The 16,701-nt window shown below is 57.9% G+C and overlaps 1 protein-coding gene across 1 annotated transcript; it reads right to left on the reverse strand.

The window, feature by feature from the left end:
- Positions 1 to 3,694: 3,694 nt before the first annotated feature.
- LOC135407926 (keratin, type II cytoskeletal cochleal-like) lies at positions 3,695 to 11,906 on the reverse strand. The gene is made up of 9 exons (XM_064643346.1): positions 10,421 to 11,906; positions 8,861 to 9,081; positions 7,117 to 7,177; positions 6,566 to 6,661; positions 6,306 to 6,470; positions 5,780 to 5,905; positions 5,267 to 5,487; positions 5,114 to 5,148; positions 3,695 to 4,402 (listed from the first exon to the last, which is right to left on the reverse strand). The coding sequence occupies exons 1-9, from the start codon at positions 11,177 to 11,179 to the stop codon at positions 3,888 to 3,890; spliced, it is 2,199 nt and encodes a 732-aa protein (XP_064499416.1). The 5' UTR covers positions 11,180 to 11,906; the 3' UTR covers positions 3,695 to 3,887.
- Between the last annotated feature and the right edge of the window lie 4,795 nt (positions 11,907 to 16,701).

Raw genomic sequence — 16,701 nt, forward strand, 5'->3', positions numbered from 1 at the left:
CAATAAAAAAAAAAAATCTCCCAAATTCACCAACATGAGCAATAAAAAAGAAACCCACCCAAATTCAGCAACGTGAGCAGTAAAAAAGAAACCCACTCAAATTCAGCAACGTGAGTAATAAAAAAAAAAATCTCCAAAATACACCGACGTGAACAATAAAAAAGAAACCCTCCCAAATTCACCAACGTGAGCAGTAAAAAAGAAACCCTCCCAAATTCAGCAACGTGAGCAATAAAAAAAAAAATCTCAAAAATTCACCGACGTGAGCAATAAAAAAGAAACCCTCCCAAATTCAGCAACGTGAGCAGTAAAAAAGAAACCCTCCCAAATTCAGCAACGTGAGCAGTAAAAAAGAAACCCTCCCAAACGTGAGCAATAAAAAAAAAATCTCCTGAATTCAGCAACGTGAGCAATAAAAAAAGAACCCTCCCGAATCCACCGACGTGAGCAATAAGCGCTCCAAAAGGAGCAGCTCAAGGGGATCGGCTGCGTCTCGGAGCTTGTTTGTGTTGATGCGTTTCCAACCCCCGCCGTGTTTTTTTTTCCAGTCTGGGAACTTGAAAGGGCCTGAGCGGCCGGGGCTGGGCTGGGCCGGGTCTGGTCGGGTTCTGTCGGGTTTTGCCCCGCCGCGATCGGCGAACGCTCCCAAATCCCGGCTCCCCGAGCGATTGCCAGCGGTGACTCACCGGCCCCGCGGCGCCCATCGGAGCCCAGCCCGGGACGGGCCGATCCCGCTGGAAAAGGGAGACGGCGCCGGTAGCAAGGGGGTGCTCTCGCCCCGGCAGTGGGATGTGGGAACACCCCGGCTGCTGGAAAAGCGGCTCCGCGGGGGAAAAACTCCACCCGAAACCGGCGAGCCGCCGTTTCCCCTCGATAAATTAAAAATAGAAATACTGGTGCTGAGATTAAATCAATCCGGTCCCAAGCGCGGCGGAGCCCCGGGGATTCGCTCCCCTGTGCCCGTGGATCGGCACATCCCGCCGGGATCCTTGGGTGGGGGCCGGGCAGGGACCTGCCTGGGGCTGCCCGGAGCTCTCCGGGCAAAGCCACCCCCGGGAAGCCGAGCAGGGCCTGGGAAGGGTTTAATTAAAGCAGGAGGAGGGATCCCTGGGCGAGGAAGGCCGTGGTCGCCTCCCCGGCTCTCCCGGAAAAGCCTCGTGCTGCAGACAAGGGAATTAGGGGGGATGTCACGGAGGGGTCGGGAGAGTGAAGCAGGGGGGGACTCAGGCACCAAACCACGGGAATTCCTGCGGGATCGCTCATCCCGCGGCGTCTCCTCGCCTGGTTTGTGCCCCTCACACCAAGGGAAGGTGCTCGGGGCTGCGGGTGGGACGTGCTGGCCCCCCCGGGTGGGACAGTTCCCCGTGGAGAGGTGGGATTTGCCATGGAGGGGGCACCGGGGGGGGGTGAGGGCGCTGCTGGGGAGGGAGCAGAGCCAAGGGAGGAGGGACTGAGCGTTTGCAGCAGCTCAGCTGCCTGAGAGCTCCACCGGGGAATCTGGCTGGCTTCTTATCGCAGCAGGGGCTGGAATTGGGACGTCCAACCCTCTCCAGGTTGGTCAAGGTTGGGCATCCTGAGCTGCCTTAAATCCTCACGCCCGTCCTGGGCAATTCACACAGAAATCCAGGGCACTCAGAGTCCATTTTTAGCCTTCCCTGACATTTTTTGGTCTGTCTGGAACCTCCTCTGGGCAGGCAAGGGGGCTTGGTGGGTGACAAGTTGACCGTGAGCCAGCTGTGTGCCCAGGAGGGCAGTGGGATCGTGGGATTCCATTTGGGAAGAACGTGACCAGCAGGTCAGGGAGGGGATCCTGCCCCTTTCCTTGGCCCTGGTGGGTTGTGTTCAACTCTGGTCTCCACAGTTCAAGAAGGATGAGGAATGCCTGAAGAGGGTTCAGAAGAAGCCCACAAAGGTGAGGAGGGTTCTGGAGCATCTTCCTGAAGAGGAGAGACTGTGGGATCTGGGCCTGGTTAGTCTGGAGAGGGGATCTCCTCAATCCATAGAAAGATCTCCTCCTTCTCCTTCTCCTTCTCCTTCTCCTTCTCCTTCTCCTTCTCCTTCTCCTTCTCCTTCTCCTTCTCCTTCTCCTTCTCCTTCTCCTTCTCCTTCTCCTTCTCCTTCTCCTTCTCCTCCTCTTCCTCCTTCTCCTTCTCCTTCTCCTCCTCCTCCTTCTCTTTCTTGTCCTCATCCTCCTTTTCCTCCTTCTCCTGTTTCCTACAATTCCTCAATTTATTTTGGGACAAACAACCAATTTCCACATTTTTGTGACGATTTTATCCGAATTTAAAGCTTTTCCCTCAAAGTGACGTGACCCTCCAGCTCGCTCTGCTGAAGGTTGGGAATGATGTTTTCGTGCTGCTGGTTCTGGTTTAGAATATAAAAAAAGGTAAATAAAAGGGCAAATAAAAAGAACAGATAAATTACAATCCGGTTTTATTGGACACGTTCCCAAAAAGAGAGAGAGGGGGAAGGAAAACACCGTGGAAGTATCAAAAGCTGCAGTTTTTACTTTTTTAATGGGATTTTCCGAAAATCAAGAAGAGACAGTGGGAGGTCAGAGGGGCAAATTCCATCAGGAAAGGGGAAATCAGCTTTGGGGCTCTGGGGTTCCTTTGGGATCCTGCTCCCCGTTGCCTCGCTTCCCACCTGCTGCACTTCCCAGTTTCCCAAAAGGTCTTTCCTTTGGCAGAGGAGCCCAGACGTGGGGGAGAAGTTGGAATTCCCCCAGGAGAGGTGGACCAGGCCCTTCAGGCAGCGTTTCCAGGGTGATTTCCACCGGCTCAGCCTTTCACCTCGACCGAGGCAGCGGGAAAGGTCGGCGGGACTTGGGCTGTGGGATGATCTGGGAATTTTTTGAGCCATTCCAGCAAAAAAACCCCGCACGAGACGGGACAGAAACAATTCTGCAAACACTGCCCTTGCTTTCGAAGGACTCTTTGTCTCACACATGGTTTAGAACTTGAAAAATCCCACAGCTTGGAAAACGAGCCCTTTTCCATAAGTGTGGGATCAGCCACCGCTGAACCCTCTGGCAAAGCACATCCGTGAGGTCACGTGGGAGGTGCCCAGGACAGGAATGGGAGAGAAATGTGGGAAAAGCCTTTGGATAAGCTCGTGGCAACTCGAATCACCCCCCAATCCCGAGGGTGGCACTTTTCAGGAGGAGGCACCTCAGGCTGCTCCCTGATTTCATCCCTCTGAACCCCTGGCCGGGCTCAGGGGCCTGGAGGATCCTGGGTGATCCTGGTTTTCTAACCCTGGCCGTGAATGGGGAAAAGAGGGATTTTCCATCCCGCTGGAGTGGCTCCCAGCAGGCTCTGTGCTCCCAGAATGAGGGATGTTTTTAGGAGGGGCCTCACGCTCACAAACCACTGCCTGGGATCTCTCAGCAGCTCCTGGGGGGTTTCTACACAGCAGAAAAATAACCCCCATCCCCTCAAAGGGGAGCTCCTGAACGTGGAGGAGCGAGTTGGGGTCATCCCAGCGGTGCAGGGGGAGTTAAAACCACATTCCCAGCCCATCCCTGGGCTTCTGGGGGGCAGAACTGAGCTAAAACCCCACTTGTTGCCTCCTCACCCTCTGCTCTCCGCTCTGTCTGGGCTGGGGCTGCTGGGTGGCCACAATTACAAACTCCTCGGCCTCACTAAAAACAAACAAACGGAAAACCAAACCCATTCCCCTTTGGAACAGTCCCTTAGGCCCACGTTTTCCTTTTAATCCCGTTTCAAGGCCTCGGGGAGCTCCGGCTGAGGCGTTTTCCTTGGCCTGGGATCCGGAGGTGTGAGAACTGCGGAGCTGGGCCGGGGCGGGCGAGGGGCCAGAGGGGCAGGACGGGGGCAGGAGGGGCAGGAGCAGGAGGAAGGTCTGGGAAGGGCCCGGGCTGGGTTTTACTCGGGCTCCGTGGCGTTCTTCAGGCTCTGGCTCTTTATGCTCTTTTTGCTGGAGGAGGTTTTGGAGACGATTTTCACCCCGGGGTTGGTGCCTTTGGCGCTCCCGGAGCTGAAGTTGCCCCCGCTGGTGCTCAGGCTGCTGCCGCCGCCTCCTGCTCCGTGGCCACCTCCAAATCCGCCTCCAACACCACCTCCACCCCCGAGTCCGAGTCCTCCTCCACTTCCAAAGCTGTAGCTTCCTCCTCCTCCTCCGCTGCCTCCGAGACCGAAACCGCTCCCTCCGCCTCCTCCGAGGCCGAAGCTGCTTCCACCTCCTCCTCCAAGGCCAAAACCACTTCCACCTCCTCCTCCAAGGCCAAAACCGCTTCCACCTCCTCCTCCGAGGCCAAACCCGCTTCCACCTCCTCCTCCGAGGCCGAAGCCGCTCCCGCCGCCCCCGCTCAGGCTCAGTCCACCAAATCCTCCTCCCAGGCCGGCCCCGCCGGCCAGGCCGGAGCTGGAGCTGATCACAGCTGCAAGGAGAGGAAACCAGAGGGTTGGACACCTGCTGGCAGCCACGGAATCATGGAATGGTTGGGTTGGAAGGGACCTTAAAGCTCATCCCATCCCACCTCTGCCCTGGGCAGGGACACCTCCCACCATCCCAGGGGGATCCAACCCGGCCTTGGATGCTCCCAGGGATCCTCTGGGAAATCCATTCCAGGGCCTCATCACCTTCCCAGGGAGGAATTCCTTCCCAGTATCCCATCTCTCCCTGCCCTCTGGCAGTGGGAAACCATTCCCTGTGTGCTGTCCCTCCATCCCTTGTCCCAGGTCCCTGGAGCCCCCATCCCCAGCTCCCCTGGAGCCCCTTCAGGCACTGGAAGGGGCTCCAAGGCCTCCCTGGAGCCTTCCCTTCTCCAGGCTGACACATACACTCATCCCATCCCATCCCATCCCACCCCTGCCCTGGACAGGGACACCTCCCACTATCCCAGGTTGCTCCAACCTGTCCCTGGACACTCCCAGGGATGGAGCAGCCACAGCTTCCCTGGGCAATCCCCCATTCCCAGGAAGGACCTTCACCCACAGGACCTGCCCCAACTCCCACGCCCTGTGCGAGCCCCTGCTGAGGGTGGAGGGCTCCGAATGTCTGACTTGGGGCAGCCCCTCCCTTTTCCCAAGGTCCCTCCCAGCCCCTCCTCCCGAAGCAGGACGGTGGGACGGAGCCCCGGGACACTCACAGTAGCTGATGGGGGTCAGTCCCTCCCCGCTGAGCCTGTTGGGGGGCAGATGAGGAGCAGATCAGAGCCCAGTTTAGGACACGGGCAGAGGAACCAACCTCTGACCGGGGAAAACCGAGAGCTGCCGAATTCCCGACGGGATTCTGCCCCCACCTGCTCTCCTCCCCCTCCAGCAGCTTCCTGTAGGTCGCGATCTCGATGTCCAGGGCCAGCTTGACGTTCATGAGCTCCTGGTACTCGCGGAGCTGCCGGGCCATGTCGGCCTTGGCCTTCTGCAGGGCGTCCTCCAGGTCCATCATCTTGGCCTTGGCGTCCTTGAGGGCCAGCTCGCCGCGCTCCTCGGAGTCCCCGATGGCCGTCTGGATGGTGGCACACTGCAAGGCAGGGCTGGGCTCCCAACGCTGCTCTGCCCTCGGAGGGACGGGCCCCCAAGGGAGAAAACCCTCCTGGTTTCATGGAATGAGCTGCTCCCGAGCTCCTTCCCCCCCTGGCCGGAGCTGGGATGCCAGCCCGGCAACAACGGCTCAAAAACGGAATTTGAGAGCCCGGAGCCCTTTCCAGGAGGGAATTCAACGCTCCAGTGAGGCTGTTAAAGCCCCCGAGCAGCAGAGCAGAGCTGAGGCAGCGCTGAACGGGGCTCCACGGGCTGGTCCAGCCCGTCCCTACCTGGTTCCGGGTGTTCTCGATCTCGGAGCGGATCCTCTGGATGAGCCGGTTGAGCTCCGAGATCTCCCCCTTGGTGTTGCGCAGGTCGTCGCCGTGTCTGCCCGCCGTGGCCTGCAGCTCCTCGAACTGAGGGGCAGGAGGGAAAGTGAACCCTCTGGGGTGTCCCAGGGGACTGAAACCCCTCAAACTGAGGGGCAGGAGGAAAAGTGAACCCTCTGGGGTGTCCCAATTCACTGACACCCCTCAAACTGAGAGTCAGAAGGGAAAGTGAACCCTCTGGGATGTCCTAAGGGACTGAAACCCCTCAAACTGAGGGGTGGAAGGCAGAATGAACCCTGTGAGGTGTCCCAATTCACTGACACCCCTCAAACTGAGAGTCAGAAGGCAAAGTGAACTCTCTGGGGTGTCCCAGTTCACTGAAACCCCTCAAACTGAGGGGCAGAAGGGAGGATGAACCCTCAGGGGCCAAGCCGTGGCTCCGACAGCCCCATTCCATGATTTCCCGTGGGATCCCGGGGCTGTTCACCTTGGTCTGGTACCAGGCCTCGGCCTCGGCGCGGCTGCGGTTGGCGATGTCCTCGTACTGCGCCTTCACCTCGGCGATGATGCTGCTCAGGTCCAGGTCGCGGTTGTTGTCCATGGACAGGATGACGGCCGTGTCGGACACCTGGGCGCTGAGCTGGGCCAGCTCCTGCAGGGAGACACGTGGGAGTCACTCCCGTCCTTCCCTTGGGGCGGTCCCCGGACGGGGGGTGACAGGGACAGGGAATTGGGGGGTGTCGGTACCGCCTCGTAGAGGGCGCGCAGGAAGTTGAGTTCGTCGCTCAGCGCGTCCACCTTGGCCTCCAGCTCCACCTTGGTCATGTAGGCAGCGTCCACGTCCTGCACAAGAGCAGTCACGGGGACGTCTGGAGCCTCCTCTCAGCCCAGAGGAGGCGCTTTGGCTCGGCAGTCACAGAATCATGGAATGGTTGGGGGATCAGCTGGGTTCGGCACAGGGCACCGGGGGGGGGCAGCTCTGGCCCCAAAACAGTGGGATTGGGAAGGGGATAAGGAGAGAAATCCCAGCTGTTTGGCCTCGGCACCTGGAATTCCTGGTGCTTCTGGCCCCCTCTGCCTCCCCACGGGGAGCCCCGGGTGTGTGGTGGGACAGGAGCGGGAGGAGATTTTCGGCCGCCCCTCAGCCCCCTCCATCCTTTTCCCCAAACCCACGATCCCAACGGGGGTTTAAAGCCCTTCCAAAGGACCAGGACGCAGCTCCATGAGATCTCCCATGGCTCGGGACATTCCCAGGTCCGGGGTGGGCTCAGCATCCCGACCCCTCCCGTCTCACCCACCTTCTTGAGCACCACGAACTCGTTCTCGGCCGCCGTGCGCCGGTTGATCTCCTCCTCGTACCTGCGGGGACGGAGGGCAAAGAGGGGCTGGGTCACACCTGGGCAAGCAGAACAGGTGCCCAGGGAGGGCTGGGAGGGGACCTGGGCACCTCCAAGTCAACCTTCCAGCTCAAAGGTGTGAGATCCCCTTTTCTCAAAGGGCTGAAAGGACATTTCTGATTTAATGCCGGAGGGACGAGGAGGGTAAAGGTGGTTTAGGGGATTTTCCTCTGCAAGTGCCACCACAAGGTGTCATGTCCTGGCTGAGCCAGCATTTCCTGATGGGAAAAATGTCCATGGACCCTTTCCGGGGTCCTCCAAGGAGAGAAACCTCAGAGCAGTGGTGCATTAGGAGGGATTAATTAGGTTATATCACTGGCTACAGCACAAACTGGAGACACTTCTTCCCCTGTCCTGTAGAAATTTCCACGAGTGTCTCAGGTCTGATGTTTGCCCTCCAGAAATGGACATTTTTGAGACAAACCACAGAAATCACAGAGGAAAAAAAAACCTGCTGAGTTGGAAGGGACCCACGAGGACCTCCCAGCCCAACCCCCAGACCACGCCAAAAATCCCCCCAATCCCAAAATCCCAGCTCCTGAGGGGATCCAAACGCTCCTGGAGCTCTCTCAGCCTTTTGGGGCCGTGACCAAACCCCGGGGAGCCCCTTCAGAGCCTTCTGGGGGTAAAAACCCTTCAGCCCAATGTAAGGGGAGCCCAATGTAATCCTGAGCCATTCCCACCCCGTTTCCCCCGGAATCGCCTCTGTTGCCTTAAGGGCTGGTTTGGGGTTTTTTTGGGGTTTGATTTTTCATTTATAGGTTTTGGAAGTGGTTCTGCAGATTTCAGAAGCGACTGCACTTATTCCCTCCCCCTTCAGCACGGTGGTTGCACACACCCCCAACCCTCTCACCCCATTCCATATTCCCCATATCAAGCCCCCCTAAATTCCAGCAGCATGTTTAGTCTCCTTTTCAAGGTAGGCCTTCATTTTGGTTGAGAACATCCCTGGCCTGGAGCACCAGGTATCCCCCAGGACTTGGGACAAGCTCCAAGGACAGTGTGCCCTGGAGAAGATGAGGAAGAAAGGGTCCCAAAATCCCCCCAGACTCAATTCCCAAGGGGGGGGGGTTGGGGGGTGGGACGGGGCAAAGGCTGAGGGGGTGGATAAATCAGAGGTTGGAGGGACATTATTATAAAAGTGTAACACTGGGTCAGGGGGTGGATAAATCAGGGCATTATTATAAAATTATAAAATGATTATAAAATATATAATGGACATTATTATAAAACTGTAACACCGGGTCAGAGGGTGGATAAATCAGGGCATTATTATAAAATTATTATAAAATATATAATGGACATTATTATAAAACTGTAACACCGGGTCAGGGGTGGATAAATCAGGGCATTAAAATTATAAATTATTATAAAATATGTAATAGACATTATTATAAAAGTGTAACACTGGGTCAGGGGGTGGATAAATCAGGGCATTATTATAAAATTATAAAATGATTATAAAATCTATAATGGACATCATAATAAAACTGTAACACCGGGTCAGGGGGCAGCAGTTCTGTATTTCCCAGAGCCCGGAGAAGCTCCATTAAACCCTTCCCTTATCTTCCCTCCTCTCTAAATCGCCCTGGAGTGTTTTTCTCCTCCCGAATCTTTCAGGCAACGCCTCCCACGGGACACCCACTTGTTCTTGAAGTCCTCGACGAGGTCCTGCATGTTCCTGAGCTCGCCGTCCAGGCAGCCCCTCTCGCCCAGCAGGTTGCCCAGCTGCCGCCGCAGGTTGCCCACGTAGGCCTCGAACAGCGGGTCCAGGCTGCTCCTGCCGGAGTTGTTCTTCTGCCCCTGCTCCTGCAGGAGGGTCCACTTGGTCTCCAGCACCTTGTTCTGCTGCTCCAGGAACCGAACCTGAGCGCCGGGGAGGGGGTGGGCACGAGAATGAGCAGAGGTGTTAAATCAGAGAGTCACAGAGTCAGGGGGTTGGAAGGGACCTCTGAGATCATCCAGCCCAACCCTTGATCCAACCCCGCTGTGGTTCCCAGCCCGTGGCACTGATGCCACATCCAGTCTGTCCTTAAACACCTCCAGGGACGGAGAATCCACCCCCTCCCTGGGCAGCCCATTGCAATGGCTGAGCACCCTCTCTGCAAAGAAATTCCTCCTGATATCCAACCTAAACCTCCCCTGGCACAGCTGCAGACCCAGCCCTCTTGTCTTGCTGATGGGAAAAGAGACCAACCCCCCCCGGCTCCCCCCTCCTGTCAGGGAGTTGCAGAGAGTGAGGAGGTCTCCCCTGAGCCTCCTCTTCTCCAGGCTGAGCCCCCCCAGCTCCCTCAGCCTCTCCTCACAGCACTTGTGCTCCAGTCCCTTCCCCAGCCTCGTTGCTCTCCTCTGGCCCTGCTCCAGCCCCTCCATGTCCTTCCTGAGCTGAGGGCCCAGAGCTGGACACAGCACTCCAGGGGTGGCCTCACCAGGAAAAAATCCCTTCCCTGGCCCTGTTGGCCACCCTGTTCCTGAGCCAGGCCAGGATCCATTGGCCCTCCTGGCCACCTGGGCACACTCTGGCTCCTGTTCAGCTTCCTGTCAAATCCAGCTGGGAATATCCTCTGGATTATCCAGCCCATCCTGCACCTGAGCAAATCCTCCCTCAGGGGACGGTTCTCTTAATTTATGAAGCCAACGTGCAACGATTAGAAAGTGAGGGTTCAGCTCTTTCCCCACTGGCTTTTCTTTAACATCCTTTGGGTTTTTTTTTTTTACCTTGGAAGATATTTATCTTCCTTCCTTAAAGCCAATCCTTCTACAGTTAGAAGACTTAATTGCCTTTCCCTTTGCTCACACGTGCCACAGATTTATCCAATTAAAAGCCGAGGGAGGACCTGAGTTGAGTCACCATAAAAGGATTTTATCTCGCAGGCCATAACCAAGAGCAGCACACCCGCTGTGATCCCACAGAGAGAGATGGTGGAGCCACCAGAGCTGGACTAAAACTGCCTTGTTCTGTTTAAACTAATCCTAAATGCTATTTGTCAGGCAGGGAACCTGGACCTAACGCTGTTATTACAAGCCTCAATCCTCGTTTTCTGCCCTGTAACTGCTCAGCAGGACGTTATTTTTTGAGGGTTTGACGAAGCCCCGCGGGCAGGGAACGGGCAGGAGACGAGTGTGGCTCGGTGGAGTTGTGTTTTTGTACCTGCAGGGCTCCTTCTGTCCCTCGTCCGGACCCGCAGCCCCCCCCAGCCCTCACCTTGTCGATGAAGGAGGCGAACTTGTTGTTGAGGCTCTTGATCTGCTCCTTCTCGTCCTTGCGCACCTGGCCGATGCTGGGGTCGATCTCCAGGTTCAGGGGGGCCAGCAGGCTCTGGTTCACCGTCACCTCCTGGATTGTGCCCACCCCGGAGGGGCCACCGGCGAACCCTGCCGGGATCCTGCCCCCTCCCAACCCCCCGGGGAACCCTCCCAGCCCCCCGGGCCCCCCAAAGCCGAACCCTCCTGGTCCCGCGAGCCCGCCCCCAAAGCCCGGCCCCGCGGCCCCTCCACCGAAGCCGAACCCCCCTCCTGCCCCGCCGAGCCCCAGCCCGAGCCCAGCGCCAGCCCCTGCACCCCCAAACCCTCCTCCTGCACCGAGCCCGAGCCCCAGCCCGGCACCAGCACCCCCGGCACCGAGCCCCAGCCCAGCACCACCCCCTGCACCCCCTCCCAGCCCGGAGCCCCCTCCAGCTCCCCCCCCAAAGGCGGCCCTGAAGCTGCTCCCGACCCCGATGGAGATCCTCTTGCTGCCCCCGAGGTTGTAGAGGCTCCTGCTGCCAAAACCGCCACCGCCACCGCCTCCACCTCCCCCGACGAGCCTCCCAAAGCCGCCCCCTCCTCCTCCTCCTCCTCCTCCCCCTGCCCGTGCCACGGACACGGAGCTGAAGGCAGCCCTGCTGCTGCTGGGCACGATGGCCGAGGCAGCGCTGTAGGACCTGCTCCCGGGCCCTGCCCTCACGCTGAAGGTTCTGTTCATGGTGCAGGAGGGGACAGCCCGTATGGAGGGAGGAAGAGCCCGCTGTGGAGGGAGGAAGAGCCCGCGGGCAGACGCGGCGCCCAGAGAGACTCTGCTCTCTGCGGGCAGGCAGGGTGGGACTCCCCTTTTATCCCCCTGCCAGCTGGGCTTGGCTGTGTGGAAGTCCAGCGATCAAGCCGGTGCCCTCATGGTTTTGACGTGCCCGGAGCCAGGTGTCTCCCTGAGACTCGGGTGAGCACTGATGGCACTCAAACACACCTACGGGGCCGCTGGGGATCTGCTCAGCTGGAAGGGGTTACCTAACGCCCGGATTCCTGGCAGGGAGAGCCCAGCCCTGGGTGCAGAACCTCTGCAGGGACATGCTGGGTTAATTTGGATTCATTTCTCCAGCCCTGGGAGTGCTCAAGTCCAGGCTGGAGCAACCTGGGAGAGTGGAACGTGTCCTTGGTCCAACAGAAGGTGTCCCTGGGCCAGTAGAAGGTGTCCCTGGTCTAGTGGAAGGTGTCCCTGGTCCAACAGAAGGTGTCCCTGGTCCAACAGAAGGTGTCCCTGGTCCAATAGAAGGTGTCTCTGATCTAGTGGAAGGTGTCCCTGGTCTAGTAGAAGGTGTCTCTGGTCCAATAGAAGGTGTCTCTGGTCCAACAGAAGGTGTCCCTGGTCCAATAGAAGGTGTCCCTGGTGTAGTAGAAGGTGTCCCTGGGCCAGTGGAAGGTGTCCCTGATCCAACAGAAGGTGCCCCTGGTCCAATAGAAGGTGTCCCTGATCCAACAGAAGGTGTCCCTGGTCTAGAGGAAGGTGTCCCTGGTCTAGTAGAAGATGTCCTTAGTCAGTGGAAGGTGTCCCTGGTCCAATAAAAGGTGTCCCTGCTCCACTGGAAGGTGTCCCAGCCCATGGCAGGGGGTGGAACTGGATGGGTTTTAAGATCCCTTCCCACACAACCCATTCTGGGCTTCCATTATTCCCTCCCTGTGGACCCCAGAATATCCCGAGCTGGAAGGGACCCAGAGGACCATGGAGTCCAGCCCTGGGCCCCACACAGGCCCATCCCCAGGAGTCCCACCCTGTGCCCCAGAGGATCATCCAAACCCTCCCAGAGCTCTGGCAGCCTCGGTGAGGTGACAGAAAAGGCCTTTTAAAGGTACCAAACCCACCCAGGATCCCCCAGTTCTGCTCCCAGGGTGCAGCAGATCCACACAGAGCTCAGGGCAGAGTCCTGGGAGAAGAAAATGGCCAAATCTGGACCAAAATAGCTCCTGGGGCCTCTTCCCCTGGAGGAGAGGGCGGGTGAGACGCTGCTGAGCCCTGACAGCTCTGCTGGGGCTCCCATTTCTCCAGTCTGTTCCCACTGGCTGGGCAGGGACTGCCTGCTGGGCTGGCACAGAGAGGTCCTGATCCACTTTGCCTCTTTCCCATTCCCACATATTTAAATGTCACCCCAAGTTTTGGCCCGTTTTGTCTCAGTTATTTGGTTTGGGGCAGGTTTTTCTGGGCTTCTCTCCTTGATGTTTGCACTTCCAGAGGACGATTCCATCCCAGCCAGGGGCCACTGTTGGGATTTCTCCTGCCAGGTGATTGTGTGATCGATGCATTTTCATTTTGACCTCAAAATTATTCCAGTAAAAGAGGCCTATTTTCTGTAAAACTCCCTGCCCAGCTCTCTGGAAGGATGTGATTTGCCTGCTCCATGTTGCCAGTCCTGAGTTTCTGGCTCTTTCCCAGCCCTGATTCCCTTTAAAGACCTTTGAACCTTCCATTCAAAACGCCTCCAAAAGCAGATTTTTAACCAGCATGAAAAACACTCCCACAAATTCTCCTTCTTTTACTTCCTGGAGTCCTTGGGGGGAAAAAAAAAAAAAAGAAAAAAAAGAAGAAAGCTCCGGTTGAACGGGGTGTGGTGGCACTTTCTGGCATCTCAGACTTTGTAAATCTGTGTCTGGAGTATTTTATTCACCAAATTTCAGAGCTCAGCTGGTTTTCAGCGCTGGCTTTGCCCGGGCCCTGCACGTGACTGGGAATTAAACACATTTCCAGGACAGGACTCCACACGCCCTTCAAAACACCTCCGTGAGCCCCAAGTGCTCCAAACCCACGAGGGACGAGCTAAAACCCCACTGGCATCTCTGGCAGAGCAGGGAAGCAGCTGCTGCTGAGCACAGAACTCCAAAAATCTGATTATCCGGGGGAAAAGCTGCAGGGTTTGCAGCAAATCCAGGCCTGGGATATCACTCAGAATTCCCAATCACCCACTGCCTGCAGGGTTTGTAGCAAATCCAGGCCTGGGATATCACTCAGAATTCCCAATCACCCACTGCCTGCAGGGTTTGTAGCAAATCCAGGCTCAGGATATCACTCAGAATTCCCAGTCACCCACTGCCTGCAGGGTTTCCAGCAAATCCAGGCCTGGGATGTCACTTTGGATGTCACTGGGAATTCCTGAGCATGGGGTTTGCAGCCACTCCAGGCCTGGGATGTCACCTGGAATTCCCAGTCACCCACGGCCTGCAGGGTTTGTAGCAAATCCAGGCTCAGGATATCACTCAGAATTCCCAATCACCCACTGCCTGCAGGGTTTGCAGCAAATCCAGGCCTGGGATATCACTGGGAATTCCCAATCACCCACTGCCTGCAGGGTTTGCAGCAAATCCAGGCTCAGGATGTCACCTGGAATTCCCAAGCACCCACTGCCTGCAGGGTTTGCAGCAAATCCAGGCTCAGGATATCACTCAGAATTCCCAATCACCCCCTGCCTGCAGGGTTTCCAGCAAATCCAGGCCCGGGTGCGATGGGAACACGAGGTTTGTGTTCACAAAATGAGGTTTGTGTTCACAAAACGAGGTCTGTGTTCACAAAACGAGGTCTGTGTTCACAAAACGAGGTCGGTGTTCCTGTTCCCCAGGGAAGGCAGATGGGCCTGAAGCTGCCAAACGGGTTGGGAGCCGCGGGAGAGCGGAGTGAGCAGCGAGTGAGCAGCGGAGTGAAGGGAATGGGATTAAAGGTGGGGCTGCCCAGGAAGGGGGAACCGTCACTCGGGGCTCTCACCCTCCCCTCCCTCCCCCTCCCCTCCCTCCCCCTCCCCTCCCTCCCCCTCCCCTCCCTCACCCTCCCCTCCCTCCGGCCCCGCCGTGCAGGAGGGGTGAGAGCCACACAAAACCACCCCCGTCCCTCCTGGGCTGGGCTGGGGCCAGGAGCAAACGAGTCTCCAGAGCCAGAGGACGTGGGGATTCCGTCTGTCCGTGGGGATCCGTCTGTCCGTGGGGATTCCGTCTGTCCGTGGGGATCCGTCTGTCCGTGGGGATTCCGTCTGTCCGTGGGGATTCCGTCTGTCCGTGGGGACTCCGTCTGTCCGTGGGGATTCTGTCTGTCCGTGGGGACTCCGTCTGTCCGCCGGGATCAGCTCTGCCAGAGCCCGGGCTCAGAGAGGAGGAGGGGGAATGGAAGTCAAACACACGGAATAAATCCCTCCCCGGGGGGGGGAGGCCCTGGAATGGATTTCCCAGAGGATGCCCCTGGATCCCTGGAAGTGTCCAAGGGCAGGTTGGAGTAACCTGGGACAGAGGAAGGTGTCCCTGCCCGAGGAACTGGATGGGCTTTAAGGTCCCTCCAACCCAACAATTCCACGATTCCGTGATTCCAGACTCTGCCAGTCTATAAAGGGGCACGTCCAGAGTGACCCCCGGCAGGATTTGGCCTCCAATATGTCCCAGACCACAATCCTGGACTTCTTTCTCCCCAAAACCCCCCGAGCTCCGTGAGCAGGAGAGGCTGGGAAAGGTGGGGCTGTCCAGCCTGGAGAAGGAGAGGTGGGGGTGTGGAGACCTCCCAGCACCTCCCAGGATCTGAAGGGGCTCCGAGGAAGCTGGAGGGGGACTCTGCAATCACATTATCCAGGACAAGGATAAGGGGGTCAAAGGGAAAGAGGGGGAATTGAAGTTAAATATACAGAATAAATTCCTTTCTGGGAGGGTGGGGAGGCCCTGGGATGGATTTCCCAGAGAAGCTGTGGCTGCCCCATCCCTGGAAGCTTCCAAGGCCAGGTTGGAGCCACCTGGGATAGAGGGAGGTGTCCCTGCCCATGGAACTGGATGGGCTTTCAGGTCCCTTCCAACCAACCATTCCATGATCCCACAATTCTGGACTCTGCCCATCCACGAAGGGGCACATCCAGAGCTGCACCGTGCAGGATTTGGCCTCCAGCCTGCCCCAAAACCACACTGCTGGCCTTTTTCTCTCTCCCAAACACCTGATCTGCATGAGCACCTGAGAGCAGGCAGCTGCAATCCTGGGTTTTGCAACACCTGCGAGTGGAGGACAGGGATGATTAAAGGTTTTCTCCCAGCAAGAGCTGCTGGGCTGCTTTGGTCCCCTGGGGACCTGGCTGGGGTTGGGTGTGCAGGTATTGCTTGGCAGGGACACCATCAACATAAATTATGAGCTGTCGGGGCACTGGAAGCTTCTTGTTTGGGTGTTTCTGCTTCTTATTTACATGGAAATGAGGCGAAGTCCGAGCTGAAAACAGGGGGAGAACCGGTTCCAAACCACCTGTGGGTGGGTGAGTTTTGCCTCCTCACCGAGGGCTGGTCCACTTGGCTTTCAGCACCCCCCGCCCAGGCACTGCTGCATTTATTAAAGTCTCATTAGTGTCCTGCCCTCGTTGATCTCCCCCAATAAACCCCCGGAGAACCCCAGCGTGGGGAGCCTGAACCCCCAGAGAACCCCAGCGTGGGGAGCCCGAACCCACAGAGAACCCCAGCGTGGGGAGCCCGAACCCACAGAGAACCCCAGCGTGGGGAGCCTGAACCCACAGAGAACCCCAGCGTGGGGAGCCTGAACCCACAGAGAACCCCAGTGTGGGGAGCCTGAACCCACAGAGAACCCCAGCGTGGGGAGCCTGAACCCACAGAGAACCCCAGCGTGGGGAGCCTGAACCCCCAGAGAACCCCAGCGTGGGGAGCCTGAACCCACCGAGCCCCGTGAGGGGACAGGAACAGGGTGGGCTTGGGGACAGAACCAGGGTGGGTTCAGGGACAGAACCAGGGTGGGTTTGGGGACAGGAACAGGGTGGGTTTGGGGACAGAACCAGGTTTGGGGACAGGACCAGGGTGGGTTTGGGGACAGAACCAGGGCTGGGTTTAGGGACAGAACCAGGGCTGGGTTTGGGGACAGAACCAGGGTGGGTTTGGGGACAGAACCAGGTTTGGGGACAGGACCAGGGCTGAGTTTGGGGACAGGACCAGGGTGGGTTCGGGGACAGGAACAGGGTGGGTTTGGGGACAGGACCAAGGTGGGTTTGGGGACAGAACCAGGGCTGGGTTCATCCCCAGCACACCAGCGAGCTCAGGCTGAGCCTGGCAGGAGGGCTGAGCTCGTCCTCCAGCCCTGGGAAGAAGCCCTGAGTCAGCAGGGAAGTCTGGGAAGCCGAGTGGGACGTGGGGGAATAAATCACCGGGAATTAGCGCCCGGCTCTGGGCGAACCTTTCACGGGGCAAACGAAGCCACCCACGCCCTGTGCTGCTCCCAGAGCT

This window comes from Pseudopipra pipra, assembly GCF_036250125.1.
Source record: "Pseudopipra pipra isolate bDixPip1 chromosome 30 unlocalized genomic scaffold, bDixPip1.hap1 SUPER_30_unloc_1, whole genome shotgun sequence".
NCBI classification, from domain to species: Eukaryota; Metazoa; Chordata; class Aves; order Passeriformes; family Pipridae; genus Pseudopipra; species Pseudopipra pipra.

Coding starts and splice junctions, on each gene's coding strand:
- LOC135407926 (XM_064643346.1), bottom strand. CDS start 11,179: ATGAACAGAACCTTCAGCGTGAGGGCAGGGCCCGGGAGCAGGTCCTAC. Junction 7,178..8,860: donor GTCGAGGACTTCAAGAACAA/GTGGGTGTCCCG, acceptor CCGTCCCCGCAG/GTACGAGGAGGAGATCAACC. Junction 5,906..6,305: donor AGGCCTGGTACCAGACCAAG/GTGAACAGCCCC, acceptor CCTGCCCCTCAG/TTCGAGGAGCTGCAGGCCAC.